General features: G+C 47.9%; 1 protein-coding gene across 1 annotated transcript in view; it reads right to left on the bottom strand.

Annotated features, from left to right (window-relative positions):
• Positions 1 to 12,276, bottom strand: part of GAB2 (GRB2 associated binding protein 2) — a 182,286-nt gene extending 170,010 nt beyond the window's left edge. Inside the window, exon 1 of the mRNA XM_075546351.1 lies at positions 12,101 to 12,276. Within this exon, the coding sequence (XP_075402466.1) occupies positions 12,101 to 12,175 (75 nt within the window). The 5' untranslated portion in view covers positions 12,176 to 12,276. The remainder of the gene's footprint in view (positions 1 to 12,100) is intronic.
• Between the last annotated feature and the right edge of the window lie 4,104 nt (positions 12,277 to 16,380).

Here is a 16,380-nt window from a genome sequence, read left to right on the forward strand (position 1 = left end):
TTCATTTAGTTTTAGGAGTGACCTGGTCTGGACTGTGTTATCTCCCTTGTTTTTATTTTTTTTAATTATTAGGGTTGACTTAGTGACATCAGTGAGCTTGATAAATACATGGGCTTTTGAAGTGTGAAATTACTGGACAATTTGACATCATTAAGGCGCAGTGGTGGCACAGTGGTTAAGTGCCCAGCTGCTAGCCAAAAGATCGGAGGTTTGAATCCACCAACCACTGTGTAGGAGGATATGGTAGGGTGCTTCTCTAAAGAACTGCCTAATGGACCAGCTCTACACTGTCCTACAGGGTTGCTATGAGTCACCTAGATGACAGTGGGTTTGGATTTTGCATCACTGCTGGAGTTCAAAGTCATCACCACTCATTTAATCAGACGGTTTCCTTTTAGCAAATGGCTACATAAACAAAAGACTGGGTCAAGCTGTGCTAAACTAGAGCAGAATCCTAATCCACAGTGAAGCACTACCATGTGACAGGGCTTAAATGAAAAGACCTGGTTTCAGTACTGCTATTTGCCATATGTGACTCAGTCTCTGGCTTAGTATCCCCACACAATGGAAGGGAAAATATAATTAGAGATAGCATATTGAGTGTTTGTTGATACCAACCACTTTTGAATACATAATTATCAATACCATACATGGTGGTTGTGAGTTTTATCTCCACGTTACAGATAAGAAAACTGAAATCCACATAAATTATGTATTTTGTCCAAGGTCATCCATCCAGTAAATGTCAAAGTTAACGTCTACATTTAAAGTTTACTTCCTTGAATTATTTTTAAAATAACATAATCACATCAAGGATATCATCCATGCAGAAACCAGCCATTAAAAAAACAGGAAAGACATGCTGATGGAGCTACACTGATGCAACCAGAGCCCTGGAGCTGGAGGAGCCATGTGGAGACCCATGCCAGCGCCGAAATGCTTCCACTGCCACTGGGTCCACAAGACTTTCCACCCACTGGCCTGTGATCCTCCTGTATTTGGCATCATTGCATGTGTTGTGTGAGTCTGAAGAGGACTTTATGGATTGTATGGGGCATATGGGCTAATATCGGACTTATAGACTTGATCTGGTCTGGGCTGGGATTGTTTTTAATGTACAATTGTTCTTATATATAAAGTTGTCTCTTACACATGAAAAAATTAAAAAAAAGAAGAGAAGACAATGAATATCAGAAGAGACTCTGAAACTAAAGCAAAGGGAATAAATGAATAATTTAAAGAGCTGAACAGGAAATTTCAAAGGGCAGCTCCAAGAAGAGAGTATTACATACTGAAGTGTACAAAGATCTAGAGTTAGAAAACCAATAGGGAGAAATATGACCAGCATTTCTTAAGCTGAAAAACTTGAAGAAGGAAAAACTGAAGCCTCGAGTTGCAATACTGAAGGAAGGGCTCTCTGGGAAAAATATTGAACACAGAAAAGATCAAAAGAAAATGGATGCCCTCCACAGAGTCACTGTGCTAAGAAGAACAGGTTGGCATTTAAGCATTTAAGGAGCTAGCACATGATCAAGATTTGATGGTATTGAAGGATGAAGTTCAAGCAGCACTGAAGGTATAGGGAAAACAAGGCTCCCAGACCTGATGGGATACCAACGGGAATGTTTCAATTAACGGGTGCACTGCTGGAGATGCTCACTTGACTAAGTCCAGAAATTTGGAAGACCAATTGGCCAGAAGAGATACATTATTTGTGGCCATTCAATTAAAACAAATAAGTGGCCCAACAGAATGAGGAAATTGCAAATAATATCTTTATATCACATGCAAGTAAAAATCTGTTGGAAGATTATCTAAAAACAAACAACAACAACAGTTGCAGCAGCACATCAACAGAGAACTGCCTGAAATTCATGCTGATTCAGAAGGGTATGTGCTGTGAGGAACAACATTGCTGATGTCACGCTGATGGTGACTGGAAGCAGAAAACACCAGACAGATGCTTACGTGTTTTATTGACTAGGCAAAGGCATCTAACTGTGTGGATCATAACACGGTATAGATAACAGTTACAGGAATGGAATTCCTGAACAGTAATTGTGTTCATGCAGAAATTTTACACAGACCAAGAGATAGTCATCTGAACAGAACACGGGGATGCTGCGTGGCTTAAAATCAAGAAAGGTGTGTGTTAGGGTTCTGTCCTTTCACCACACTTAGTATTCAATGTGGATGCTGAGCAAATAAGCCAAGAAGCTGGACTATATAAAGAAGAATGTGGCATCAGGATTGGAGGAAGGCTCATTAATAAGCTGTGATATAAAGACAACACAACCTTGCACTTGCCGATGACAATCAAAGATGAAAGCCTTTGATATGGACTACACTTCAATATACAGAAAACAAAAACCTGTACAACTAGATCAATAAGCAACATCATGATAAAGTTGTAGAGGACTTAATTTTACTTAGATCAATGCCCATAGAAGCAGTAGTGAGGAAATCAAACTCAGCAATGCATTAGTCAAATCTGCTATAAAATATCTCTTTAAAGGGTTCACACACACACACACACACACAGCGCTATCACTTTGAAGACTTGACCCAAGCCATGAAATGTTCAATGGCATTACATACATGCTGATATCTGGCCAATGAGAAAGGTAGACTAGAGAAGACCCAATGGCTGTGAATTATGGTGTCGGCACAGAAGTTTTACTCTGTCAGGGACTATCAGAAGAGCAAACATCTGGGTTGCAAGAAGTATAGGCAGAAGGCTCTTTAGAAGCAGGGTGGTAAGACTTTCACTCATCTCTTTTGGAAATGTTATCAGGAAGTCTCTGGAGAAGGGCATCATGCTTGGTAAAATAGAGGGCCATTGAAAAGAAGACGACTCCTTGACTCCTCCTAAGAGATGGATCGCATGGCTGCAACAATGGGCTCAGACTTAACAACTGTAAGGACGGTGCTGGGCGGGGCCGTGCTTCACCCTGTTACACACAGGGTCTCTGAGTCAGAATCCCCTCAACAGTACCCAACACCAACATGTGTGCAAAGTGCCAATCATAGTACGCGGCACCTGGGCTCCACAAATGGTTGTTTTCTTTGTTGATTAATAGAGAAGGCCATTCATTCTAGAGAAGGCGGGATTCAGCAGGGGCGGGGTGGGGGGGAGTCACAGAAGACCTTTAAGACTTGCAGGACCAGCCAGATCCTTACCCATTAACGCACTGGCCATTAGTACCTAACAGAGAAGTTGAAAAGAAATGGGAAGTATTGGATTTAAAAGAGAAACATTTATTCCCAAATGTACTGTTACAATGTTATACTTTATGGAAGCAAAACATGTGAAGGAATAAATGGGTATACTATGCTAAATCTTAAAAAAAAAAAAAAAAAAAAACAAACCAAGTCCTTGTGTTGGTTTTATCACTAACCCAATTTGGACAAGTCATATCCTCTAGGGAATTCAGTTTCCTTACTTTAAAAAAGAGTGATGGCCATTAATTAAATCATCTATGCAGTGCCTCCCACCCACCACCAATATTCTCACCAACCTTCTATGGTCTCTCTTGGTCCCAAGGGCATTCACCCTGACTCCAATTCAGGATACCTAGGGTGAAAACCAAGGACTAGGTGCAACACAGGACTAGGAGATCCAGCTAGTACAACATAGCAAGTTGGGGGGGGGGGGGGAATAAAATAATTAAAAGGCACACACATTGAAAAGTAAAAAGTAAAACCTCTTTATTAACATATGTAGAAAGTAGAAAATTCCAAAGCCCCCAAGATATTCCCCAGAACCAGTGAGTTCAGCAAGATCATAATTTTTAACACAGACATACAAAAACGAATTGCATTTCTATATGCCAGCATCAACATGTGGATTCCAGAATTAAAAATAAACCTTTTACAATTGCTTAAAAAAGAAAGATCAGGGTACCGATGCTTAGGTGTAACTCTAACAAAAGATGTACAAGACTAGTGTGCTGAGAAAGCTACAGGGCTGATGGAAATGAAGATCAAAGACCTGCATAAATGGAGAGGCTGTGCTCGTCCGTTAGGAGACTCAACATTACGAAGATGTCAATTAGTTCCAAATTGATATATAGCTACAAAGCAACTCCTACAGAACAGCAATACTTCTTGTTTGACATTGACAAGACTGTCCTGAAATTTATCTGGAAAAGCAAAAGAATCAGAATCTCAAACTATTTTTTAAAAAGAGTACAGGGAATGTAACCAGTCTACTCAATGTCAAGATTTAGCCCACAACAGCCCCAGTCATTGGTGAGGGGCTGGTAGAGGGTTGGACATGCAGAAAACGGAGCAGAACACAGAATCTAAAAACAGGCACACACAAATGTGTTCAACTGACTTGGAACAAAGGAGCAAATGCAAGACAATGGGAAATAGTGACCTCTGACTAATAGTGCGGGGGCAACCGGGCATCAGCTAATGTCTAATACCTCATGCAAAACTTACCTCAAACTAGACAACGGACTTAAGTGAAAATCGGCAAGGAGGTGATTCAGAGTCAGAGATCTTTAAAACATAAGGCTTTATATGAAACTACAGAATGTTTAGGGGGGAAAAACACAGAAAATTCTTCATAGTTGGGATAGGAAGAGGTTTTGTATTGGACACCAAAAACACATACAAAGAAGCATGTGATAAGCTGGGCCTCATCCCGAGTAAAAACATTTGCTTTGTAAAAGGCCCTTTCACGTGCAAGAAAAGACAAGCCAAAGAATGGTTTTTAAAAATCTGCAAACTACGATCTGACATAGGCCTAGTGCAAAAGATATATAAAGAACGTTCAAAATCAACAGTAAACCAACAATCCAAATCCTTGCAGAAAGTGAGCAAACGAGGTGAAGAGGCACTTCACTGAGGAAGATCTATTTGGGACACACACACACATACACACAAAAGACTCCCAGACATCGAGTCCATTCTGATTCCTGGCAACACTATAGGATAGGGCAGGGCTGGTCTCGTGGGTTTCTGAGGCTGTTGATCTGTATGCGAGCAGACAGCCTCATCTTTCTCTTGTGGAGCTGCTGGTGGTTTTGAACTGCTAACCTTGCAGGTAACCCACTACACCACCAGGGCTCTTTGATTAGCCATCAGGAAGCTGCACGGTGAAACCAGTGGGCAAATAGTTAAACTGCGGTCCACCCATCCCAGGGACTATTGCTGGTCAATAAGGAGGAACGAACTATTGATACACACAACAACTGTATGAATTCCTAGAGAATTGTGCTCACTGAAAAACAAACAAAAGCCAATCTTAAAAGGCGAGGATGTAGTATATGAATCCATGTATATAAAATTCCCGAAATGTCAAAAAGCTAACAATGGAATGGAAATTAGTTGCCAGGGTCTACGCACTGGGTGGGCATGGAATGGTAGTGACTGTGGCTGTCAACAGGATGGCTGTGTGTGATGGTGAAGATGTGCCATCCCTTGGTTGGTCTTAGTCAGTATCCTGAGACTGACATAGTCCCACCAGAAGTTACCACTAGGGAAATTGGGAAAGGGCCCATGGGATCTCTCTGTGCTACTGCTTCTAACTAGAAGGACATCTACAATTACCTCAAAACAAAACAAAACATCGGGCTGTGAGACAAAGCCTTGTGACTGTGGGCAAGTCACTTTCTTTTTCACAGCGCTAAAGTTCAGAGTTTGCACCTTGGGCTGCTGACCACAAGTTCAGTAGTTCAGCAGCAACTGCTGTGCTCGGCAGGAAAAAGATAAAGCACTCTCCTCGTGTACGGTTACAGTCATAGAAACCCACCAGGGCAGGGGTACCCCTCCTATAGGGCTGGGATGAGTAGGAATTGAATTGACTGACGGCAGTGAGAAAAGGATCACATTAAGGGATCAGTGAGCTAAGCATTGTGTCTGGTGAGAACAAGTGACTGCCCAACGCGTGATAATCAAAATGAATTCGCATGAACGGTAATGACAATGGGGAGAGAGAAGTATATAAGAGATACGTGGATGGTAGTGTTAACCGGGTTTGGTGATGGCTTATATATGGGAACAGTCAGTGACAGGGACTCAAGGATGATGCTCACGTATGTCACGAGCTGCTTACTGAGGAGAGGAATAAAGAGGGTTTTGATGTGGGGGGACATTGAGTTTTTGAGATGTACAGTTACCTACTGGCCATGCATGTTTGAGGCTCAGATCACTAAGTTGGGTTATCAATGTAGCCTAACTAACCAGCATGCAACTATAACTGAAACCAGAAGAGTGGATGAGCTCACTTGGGCAGAGAATGAGAAAAGCCACAAGTCTCAACGATGAAGGAGCGCCCTTCCCTTCCCAAGCCTTATGGGCCGAGCAAAAGAGGCTTGTCTAGCAAAGGAGCCTTAGGATGGCCCACACACATAAACACACACACACACACACACACACACACACACACACAGAGAGAGAGAGAGAGAGAGAGAGAGAGAGAGAGAGACAAGAGATGTCATTCGAGACAAGAGGATTGTTTCCAGAAAGGGTGAGTAGTTTCTCCGACAAAGCAGTGGAGGTCAATGAACTGGAGGAATGAAAAATCATCTTCTGAATTTAGTGATCTGTGTTTTATGCAAAACTTTTTAAAAATAGCTCTGTTGAAAAGACAAAGCAGGACTCATATTCAAACAGACTAAGGAGTGGAAGTGGGTGGACGGAACTGGTAGTATAAACAACCATGAACAACTTAGCCCTGAAGAAAGGGAGACAGCACAATGAGCACGATGGGCAGGGAGCTGACATGTGTTAGAAGAATAGCCCTCAGGAACTGCAAATGGAAAGAAGCCGATGATGCAGGTGAGAAGGGTAAGACTGTCTGAGTGGGTTATGAGCCAAAGGAAAGGAAGTCGAATTAGCCCAGGACACCTCATACATTTATACGACAATAGATGGAACCGTGAAGGTACAGGTAAATCTGAAAATGTGTTGGCAGGATATATAGACAAAGGAGCCCTGGTGGCATTTTGGGGTCAGCAATAGGCTGTTAGCCTCAGGGCTGGCAATACAAAACCACCAGAAATACAGAAAGAGAACAATTAGGTTTTCTGTTCCCAGAAAGATTGACAGCTTCAGAAACCCACAGGGGCAGTTCTACTCTGCTCAATAGGGTAGCAATACGTCTGAAGCAACTCAAAGGCAGTAGATTTGGGTTGGGGGTTATGTGCACACAGCTACTCTGGGTAAACTCCAACCTTATATGTAGCACAGAAGGCAAGGTCATCCCTGAAGCTGAAGGGATGGCCTATTGTTTAAAGTTTCAGTACCTAGTCTACTGCCTGGGACATGTATAATTAACAAGTTTCTTGAACAAATAAAGATAAACAATCACACTTTGCTTAATGCAGTTGTTCAATACACAACTTTCTTTTAATTCGCCACCAGGGGGCAGTGCTGCCAACACACACACACACACACACACACACACACACACACACACACCTCTACCACCACCACCACCACCACCCACCCACCCTTTGACCCAGTAAATTAAATTCAATTGAACATGACAATGCACTGCATGCCATAAAATAATTATTCCAAGGAAATCCTGTTGCAGTTTTAAGTACATGCATTCAGGCCTGTGTGCATGTGCATGCACATGTGTACACACAAACATGGAGTTCGATGGTGCGTGCAAACAGTTAAACACACGGGGCTTTGCTAACTGAAAGGTTGGAAGTTCGAACCCATGCACTTTGACAGAATAAAGGCCAGGCTATCTACATCCAAGAAAGCGACTGGAAATTCTATGGCGCATGATTCTTCTCTAATACACATGAAATTGCCATGAGCTGGAACCAATTCAATAGCAACTGGTTTATAAAAACCATTTCCAGTTACCTTCATAATTAATATACTGGGGCATGGGGTGGGGTGGGTGACCAGCCTTTAAGAACACAAGGACAGAGGATGATGGTTCAAGTTCTCCTTTCAAAACCCTCCCACTGCAGAGGGTGGAGGGAGAATGGGGTGGAAAGGGGGAATCAATTACAGGGATCTACATATAACCTCCTCCCTGGGGACGGACAATAGAAAAGTGGGTGAAGGGAAATGTGGGATGGTGTAAGATATGACAAAATAATAATTTATAAATTATCAAGGATTCATGAGGGAAGGGGGAGTGAGGAGGGAGGGGGAAAATGAGGAGCTGATGCCAGGGCCTTACGTGGAGAGCAAATGTTGTGAGAATGATGGGGGTAACGAATGCACAAATGTGCTTTACACAATTGATGTATATATGAATTGTGATAAGAGTTGTAGGAGCCCCTAATAAAATGATTTTAAAAACAGAACAAAACCTTCCCCCTGCAACAATATCATGATGCCCCAGAGAGCAAAACCCCCACTTTACAGGGGGGATGGTATACAAATCCTGCTGGGTACATAGGCAATGGTAGGCAGACCTTTTACACTTCCATGTGATTAATAAAAAATAGAAATGCTGGGCGTGGGAAATACCTAATCCCTGGATAGCCTTTCAAGTTGTTCTGTTGTTTTCTTGCCGTCCCAAATGAAACTGGAGAAGCACCGCATATACTCGTGTACAAGGCGAGTTTCAGCACATTTTTTGTGGTAAAATTAGATACCTTGGCTGATATTTGGGTCGGCTTACACTTGAGTATGTACGGCAAATTTACAAATTGTCTTAAATGTTGTAATCCCATTCCCTAAAGGATTAGTTTAGATGTCTGATACATTTTCCCTTATTTTAGATACTTGATACATTCTTACAAGGAAGTTTCTAAAATCTACTTGTCTACTATACAAATTGTAAAAAAAACAACAACAAAAAAAGACAGCTATTTGGGAATATATGGAACTAGGCACTGAGTTGCTAACTGTAAGGTCATTAGTTCAAACCCACCAGATACTTCACTGGAGAAAGATGAGGCTGTTGGCTCTCTGGAAGATTTGTCTCAGAAACGCAAAGGGGCAGTTCTACTTTGCCCTATAGGGTAAATTGTAGCCACGGAGGAAAGGCCTGGTGATCTACTTCTGTGAAGACCAGAGCCTAGAACACCCCCTGCAGCAGTTCTGCTCTCTAACATAGGGAGTTGCGAGGAGTCAGAAGCAGGAAAGCAGTGGGGTTCGAATTTCACTGTTGGTTTGGCAACGACACTGACAAGTTTTTCCAATTTTGCTTCTAACGAACTTGGGCCTATAATGAACAAAGGAAACTGGCAGGGTTCTAAATCAGAACAATTCCCCCCTAGAAAAGAAAACAACAACAAAAAGCACAAAACAAAATAAGCCAAACCCAAGGCCATCAACTCCTTAGTGACTCATGGTGACCCTACAGGACAGAGTAGAATTGCCCCGGGGGTGGGGGGTGGGTCTCCAAGGGTGTACACCTTTATGGAAGCAGTCTGCATAGCTTTCTTCTGAGAGCAGCTAGTGCGTATAAGCTGTGGACCTTTTGGCCAGCAGCTGAGTCAGTACTTAAGCACGGTGCAACCAGGGCACCTTTCCTAACGTACAACGGGTGTGGAGATTCAAAACACTGAGGAAAAGTAGATGCAAAAGCAGAAGCCCCAGTTTAGTGCTGTGCAAAATGCAATTCCAGGTGGTGCAAGCCTTCCTGTCGTCGCCACACCCGGGCCTAGGAACACTGCCTTATGGGCTGGAGCCCCAAGAAAGAGGACAAACATAGTCTAAAATCACTGTGCATTTAGGGTGTCGGTTAGTTCACATGTGTGAAAAAGCTCTAGTCTCAACAGCCTCCAAACATCCAAACTCCAGTTTGCTCAGCAACAAAAAAATCCCTGTGATATGCGTCATAGGGTTTCCATGAGTCTGGATGGTGGTTTGTTTTTGATTTTTGTTTGGGTCGTCCAGTCTGGATAACAGTCCAAGCTGTTGCCAGTCAGATGCAGACGCGGTGTTAATTCGTTTGCAAAATGTTTCAAAGAGAACACTAGGTGGGTTCTTTAGAATACTGTTCTAATTTGAAAATACAGGGTCACCTTTTATACATACTAAAAAAAACCAAAACCACTGGGCCCTGGTGGTGCGCTATGTGTTGTTGGACTGCTAGCTGCAAAGTGGGTGCTTCTAATCCAGCAGCCGCTCCATTGGAGAAAGATGAGGCTTTCAGCTCCCGTAGATATTTACAGCCTTGGAAACCTGCAGGGGCAGTTCAGCTCTGTCCTATATGTGGCTATGAGTTTAGTGAGTGACGGCAGTGAGATTGTACTGTCTGGCAGAAAACCATCACGTTGATTAAAACAATTGTTAGGAGCTTTGGGGGCCTACAGATGGAAATATAGATACAGGTTAATTCCAATGGTTTTCCCCCCTAATATGAGACTTAATCTTCCTTGATAAACTGAGAACACCCGAAAGTGTGTGTGTGGAGGGGGGGGGGATGATTTACCTTAGTTATTATAATTCTGAGGCTACAAGGACACCTCTGAAATTTAACTTTAAATCTGAGATGAATACTTAGTTCCCTAGCTCCGTCTGTATTTTGTCTATGTCCACTGTCAAAAGTCATGTGTTGAGTCCTTCAATTTTCCCTAGCAAATGATCTCAGAGCCTGATTTCATATTCTCTCTCCCCTCCCCCTCCTCCCCCCCCTCTCTCTCTCTCTCTCTCACACACACACACACACACACACACACACACGCACGCGCGCACTCCCCAACAACAACACTTCCTTTGAAAAACAGAATGTCACTTCCTCAGTCCAGGGGCCAGAAGTCCCTTGGTTCTGATCTGGGGAGCCAAGACAGGAAACTGGTAAGCTTCTGCCTCTCCCCCGCACCCCCCCAACGGACAGCCTCTGGTGCAGCTGACCAAGGGCAGGGTGTATTCCAAGCTCCCTTGATGCACTGCAGCTGGAGACAACAGCTCACTTCCAGGCTGTGGGAGTGATCCCATAGAGCCAAGGCTCAGACAGCAGTCTAACAAGGGCATTTTCTAAGACGGATGTGGGAGAAGATAGGAGACCTGGACACCCTTCAGTGACCTTACTGTCTTGACTCCTGGGATGACCCCATATACGATTTCAGGCAAGCCCGTCAACTGGCATTGCCTTGCACTTTGACTTCAGCAGGTATATAGATGGGGGCCTAAAATCCTCAAGGCTCAGCAACAGACTGTGTGTACCCTTCCTCCTTGACTTGGTCGCCAGCTTCTCACCTAGAGGAGAGCGGCTGTCTTAGGCATTTCAGGAAACGGTGTCAGTTAGCACCACCTGGCCACCGAGAACCTTGATCTCTGCCGACCCCAGACACCGAGGCTGCACACACAACCTGGGAGGACACCAAACTGCAGTGTCACCACGAAGGGGGTGGGGGTGGGGTGCATGTGAGAGGCATACAGAAGAAAGAGAAAGCGGGGGGGGGGGGTCACAAACAAATGAGTCACTTAATACCAGGGCTGCACATGCCGCTGACGCTGGCCGTGATGCAGGCGCTGTGGGCTGGAAGGAAGCAGGCGGCTGCCCGGGAAGGGCGGGCAGAGAACGGGAAGGGAGGCTGGGGTGGGGGAGAGGGTTCGAGGAGTCCTTTGTGGGGCCTGGACCACGCGGACCCACGGCCTGCGCCCCTTTTTCCAACCACTCCCCAAACCTACAGGCGCTAGCTGCCCGCGGTTACTAGCTACCCCAGCGGCTCAACTCTCCTGGTCTGCAAAAACAATCTGTATTCGGGCTCTCCAGTCCAATCACTCCCCTGTGGGTGGAAATGCCCCCACTGGGTTCCCGGGGTATAGCCTTTCTGGAAGCCAGCCGCCGCATCTTTCTCCCGCAGCGCGGCAGGTGGCTTCGAACTGCCGATCTTTCGGAGCGCTTAACCCCGCGCCACCAGGGCTCCGCAGGAACCACGAACCCAAACTAAGACCGTCTGTGTAGTTTCCAGGGAGGCGGCCGGCGCGCCCACACCTTGCCGCCCGTGCCTGAGCCGCGGCCGCGCCCGCCCCGCCCCTCGGCGGCGCACCTGTGACAGGTGTGCAGGTGCCCCACACACACCCCTGCGCGGGCCGCGCCGGCCGCTCCCCGAGCCCGGCCAGGCCCGGGGCCCGCCCCTCGGCGGCGGCAGAGCCCCTCGGCGAGCCCCCAGCCCGCGCCCCGGGCGGCCGCGTCCGCCCGCCCGCCGCGCGCACTCACATAGCGCCTCAACTTCTTCTCGGGGGGCGATTTCCTCAGCCAGCCGGTGCACACCACCTCGCCGCCGCCGCTCATGCTGCCGGCCGACGGGAGCCCGGGCCGCGCCGCGCCGCGCGGACAAGGGCGCGGGCCGCTGGGTCAACCGGCCGGCGGCGCGCAGCTCGCGGGGAGGGGAGGGGCCGGGGCGGCGGGCGGGTGGGCGGCCGCGGGGCGGGGGCGGGGGCGAGGGCGAGGACGCGGCGGCGGCGGCGGCGGCGGCTCGGCGCGAGCCCGGCTCCCTCGCGCGCACCCGCTCGCCGCGCGCACCCGCGCGCGCACTCCCGGCCGGGCCGCGGAGGGGGCGCCACAGCAGGAAGCCGCCGGCGCGCGCTCGCCACGCCCACAGCCCGCCGCGCCCCCGGGCGGGCCGCCTCGGGAGACGCACGCGCAGCCTCGCGGCCCCCGCCCCCCCCCCCCCCCGAGGCCCCCCGAGACCCCCGAGGCCCTGGTCCGTGCGGGCGTCGGCCGCACCCCGAGGTCTTGCTTTTTCTTTCTCTTTTTTTTCCTTCCTCGCAGAAAGCCCGGGGGACAAGAGCAGGCGGCCGCGCCCGGAAAGGGACCGGCGAGTGGGAGGGGGCTGCGAGCCCTTGATTTCGGCCCGATGTTTCCAGTCTGTTCTGCGAGGGAGGGACTCTGGCTTTGCTAGCGTTTCCTATCCATTCCCAGAGTTTCAGCTTTCAGGGGGTCAGGTTCCGGCTGGAATTAGGGATCCGCTGTCCTTCAAGAGTTTCATTAACTCTAGCACCCCCTTGGCGGGAGAAGGAGAGAAGGAAACATCTGCTGCGCGCTTTGACACACATTGTCCACATGACTGTCTTAGCGAAAGTACAAATTTGGGCGGGGACTAGGATTCCCATTTTACAGACCGCCTAAGGTTCCACAGCCAGGGTTCCAATTCCGGGGCTTGAAGTGAGGGCCTTGTTTTGATGTCTGCAGATCAACTTGGGAGCCTCTTGTTTACCTGGAAGCAAAGTCCGGTTGGAGCCTACAGTGCCTCTGGAGAAACGGAACTCAGTAGGCAGTGGTTCTCAACCTGTGGCTTGCGACCCCCTTTGGGGGTAGAACGACCCATTCATAGGGGTCGCCTAATACACGCTGCATATCAGATATTTACATGATGATTCATAACAGTAACAAAATGACAGTGATGAAGTAGCAACGAAAATCATTTTGTGGTTGGGGGTCACCCCACCATGAGGACTGTATTCAAGGGTCGCGTCGCCTCATGAGGAAGGTTGAGAACCACTGCAGGTTGAGAACCACCTGTGTGGTTTGCAGAGTAAACAAACGCTCATAGTGCTTCCAAGTGAGAGGACGGACTCTCCATGAGGCTGCCTGAGTCTTGGCAGCAAGGGGCCCGACACAGCAAGGACTGGGGGGGGGGGGGTGTTGGTTCCTTCCATTGGGCATCGGTCACTATGAGTCTGAGCCACTGGACGTCACCTCACATTCCATAATTCCAGGTGAGTTGGCAAGCCTGGTAGCAAAGAAGGGATAGCTATTCATTCCAAAGTAAAAATTCTCCAGCGTTGCAGCTCTTTCACATAGGCACATAATACCCCTCTTGCAGAGCTGGAGTGAGGTTTAACTGAAACAATAGGTCACGCGCTTGGCAGCCCCGGTCCCATAAGGGGGGAGATACAGGGGAAAAGAGAGACAGCGACCTTAGGTAGGAACTCTCTTCGATTTGCAAAGTGCCTTTACAAGCAGCATGAAATGGTCTTCCCACCCTGGATTCTGGGTGCAGTGGACACCGATCCGTTACCCCGCAGCAAGGCCCAGACCTTCAGAGTAGAGCTGGGCTCTGACATGGGGTGTGTGTGAGGGGGTGGGGGTCGGAGGTGTTAAAAGCTGTTTCCTTTTTTTTTTAGAAGCAAATCACCTTTCTTCAGAGGTGCCCATGGTTGGAGTCCAGCCTCCAAACATTGGGTTAGCAGATGAGTGTTAACTGTTAGCTAACTGTTCCGCACAAATCAATGAATACTAACCCATAATAGCAATGGGAGCTATGCGATCCGCAGATGAGTCACAGAAGCAGCATTCTCCCCATGCTGTTCAGTTACTTATTCCAAGCAGTGTAATATCTATCTGGTCTTACAAATCAGTGTTTTCCAGCTGAGCCCCTACAAAGTGCCTGGTTAGCTCTTAGGTTCCTATCACCCTAGTTGATTTAAAGCTCTTCCCAGTGTTTCACAGACTGCCTCACCTGTCAGGGATGCTGCTGGGTAGAATTTAATGCCAGAACATTTGTGCTGCCAACTAGACCAGAATGCCCTTGACCTTCCATTTCTGAGCTCCTTCTGTCTCATGTAAGGGACACTACCAGATTTATGGCCATTTTAACCTCTGGCTTTAGGTTTAACCTCTGGCCCTGAAATCCTGTGAGACTTAAATATCAAAAGGCTCCAAGTCAGCCAAGTCAATCAGGAGGCTGTGAATTCCAACCGAAATAAAGCAATGTATCCGAGTTCATTCCCTCCGACTCACAGTGCCAAGTCTCAGAGATTGCAGAGTCTGAGAAAACGGCAGGGTTTGGCTGCCGCTGAGGTTTGTGATGCGAGTCAGGCATACGCACGTCTTCTCTTTCCCTAGAAGAGTCATCTTCTGTGACATCTTTGGTAATTTTACGGTTGAAAACACAGGCGGCTAGCTGGGGGCTAGGTAGCGTTTTGCCGGAAACGCTTTAGGAAGGCCCTGTGTTCTTTGCAGTTCCACGTGGAAACAGAAAGGGGTGGCAATTCGGAGCCATTGCTCCCAACGCAAATTCACTGCCATCCACTCAGAGCAACCCCACTGGGGCAGACTGCCCCTTGTGGAGTTCAAGGCTACCCATCTGTAGCGAAGCAGAAAGCCTCATCTGCCTCCCTTGCAGCTGCCTATAGTTTTAGAACTTCTGACCTTTCAGGCGCCCAACCCTCCTTGAAATACCACAGCTAGAGCGTTGGCTTGTGGAAATCTCCTTAGAACACCCGCCTCCTGCCGCCAAGGGCTCTCTCGCGCGGCGCACCCACCCTCCTCCGGTGAGGGCGTGCACCCTGGGAACTGGACTGCCGCTGAGATCCCCTGGCTGCACCTCGGTGTAGCTCAGCCTTCAGAGTCCAAAGGCGTGCCAGGCCTGGGAACAGCCCTCGGACAGAACGTTCCAGTCTGGGCTTTTGCTAAGTCCTCTCCACCCGCTGCCTTGAAAAAAAATGCACTCTGGATTTCTGCTGTGCAGAAATGGAAAACAAATTATCTGAGTGATTTATTTACATGAAGGTGCGCGCCATCTACCGGAACCAGATGGGAAAACATCCGCCTGCCCCCGCCACTCCCCCTCCCCCGCCCCCGTCTTGCTTGGGCAGGCATCACTAACCTCTAATTTAGGCAATTTTGATTAAAGACCATGGGGTATTTCCTGGGAGAATTAATGACCGGCTCCAAAGAGCGTTTTGGGCCATTAATTTTATATTCTCATTAAATCTCCAGGAAATGACCATCTTAGAGGGCTAAGGGGGCCTGAGGAGGGGCATTGCAAAGGTTAGAGAAATTCACACCTGGGAGGAGAGCTTAATACCAGACCCAGTCACTCCGTCCCCCACCCACCCCACCCCCGCCCCTCCAGAGCCTGGGTTCCAAAAGATGCCCTGTGGCTTTGAGTGTCCTCTGTGGCAGCCTGCATGCGTGCCTGTCTGGGAGCTAAGGGGCTGTGGCCAGCGGCAGGTGCATGGCTGGTGGAACGTTCCCAGGACCGGGTTGGAAGGAGAGCTGTCCTCAACTGCACACGAGGCTGGAGTGACTGATACCACCCGCCCTAAGGGTGACATCAGGGAGTGGGCATGGCTATGTTTGTGCCCTAGCCCTTCTGTTTTTCTCCTCTTCAGTGTAGTTGACAGGCTAATTTCAGGGCCAGTGCAGCTTGCCAACCAAGATCAGTGACCAGCAGCAGCACGGCACAGAGGTCTTTCAGGACATTTGCTTCTCAGGCGTGTGTGAGGTGTGTGCCCTTGATCTCCAGTTCACTTGGAGCTCACTTGGTCCCCTCTATCAAATGGTCCTCTGACTTACTCAGATCATCTTGTGCGTGCTATCTGGTTGGACTAAGATCTGGCAGCGAGTCAGCATGGGGTGTGCTTGAATCCATTTGGGTTTCCTCCCAATCCATGGCCACTCGGTCTGAAAGTTACAGGATACCACGTACGGTGGGAGACGTTTTGGAAGCAAGCTTTGTCCAGTTTCTCCTCTGTACATTAGAACCGATG

Source organism: Tenrec ecaudatus, chromosome 4 (assembly GCF_050624435.1).
Source record: "Tenrec ecaudatus isolate mTenEca1 chromosome 4, mTenEca1.hap1, whole genome shotgun sequence".
In the NCBI taxonomy this organism is placed as follows: domain Eukaryota; kingdom Metazoa; phylum Chordata; class Mammalia; order Afrosoricida; family Tenrecidae; genus Tenrec; species Tenrec ecaudatus.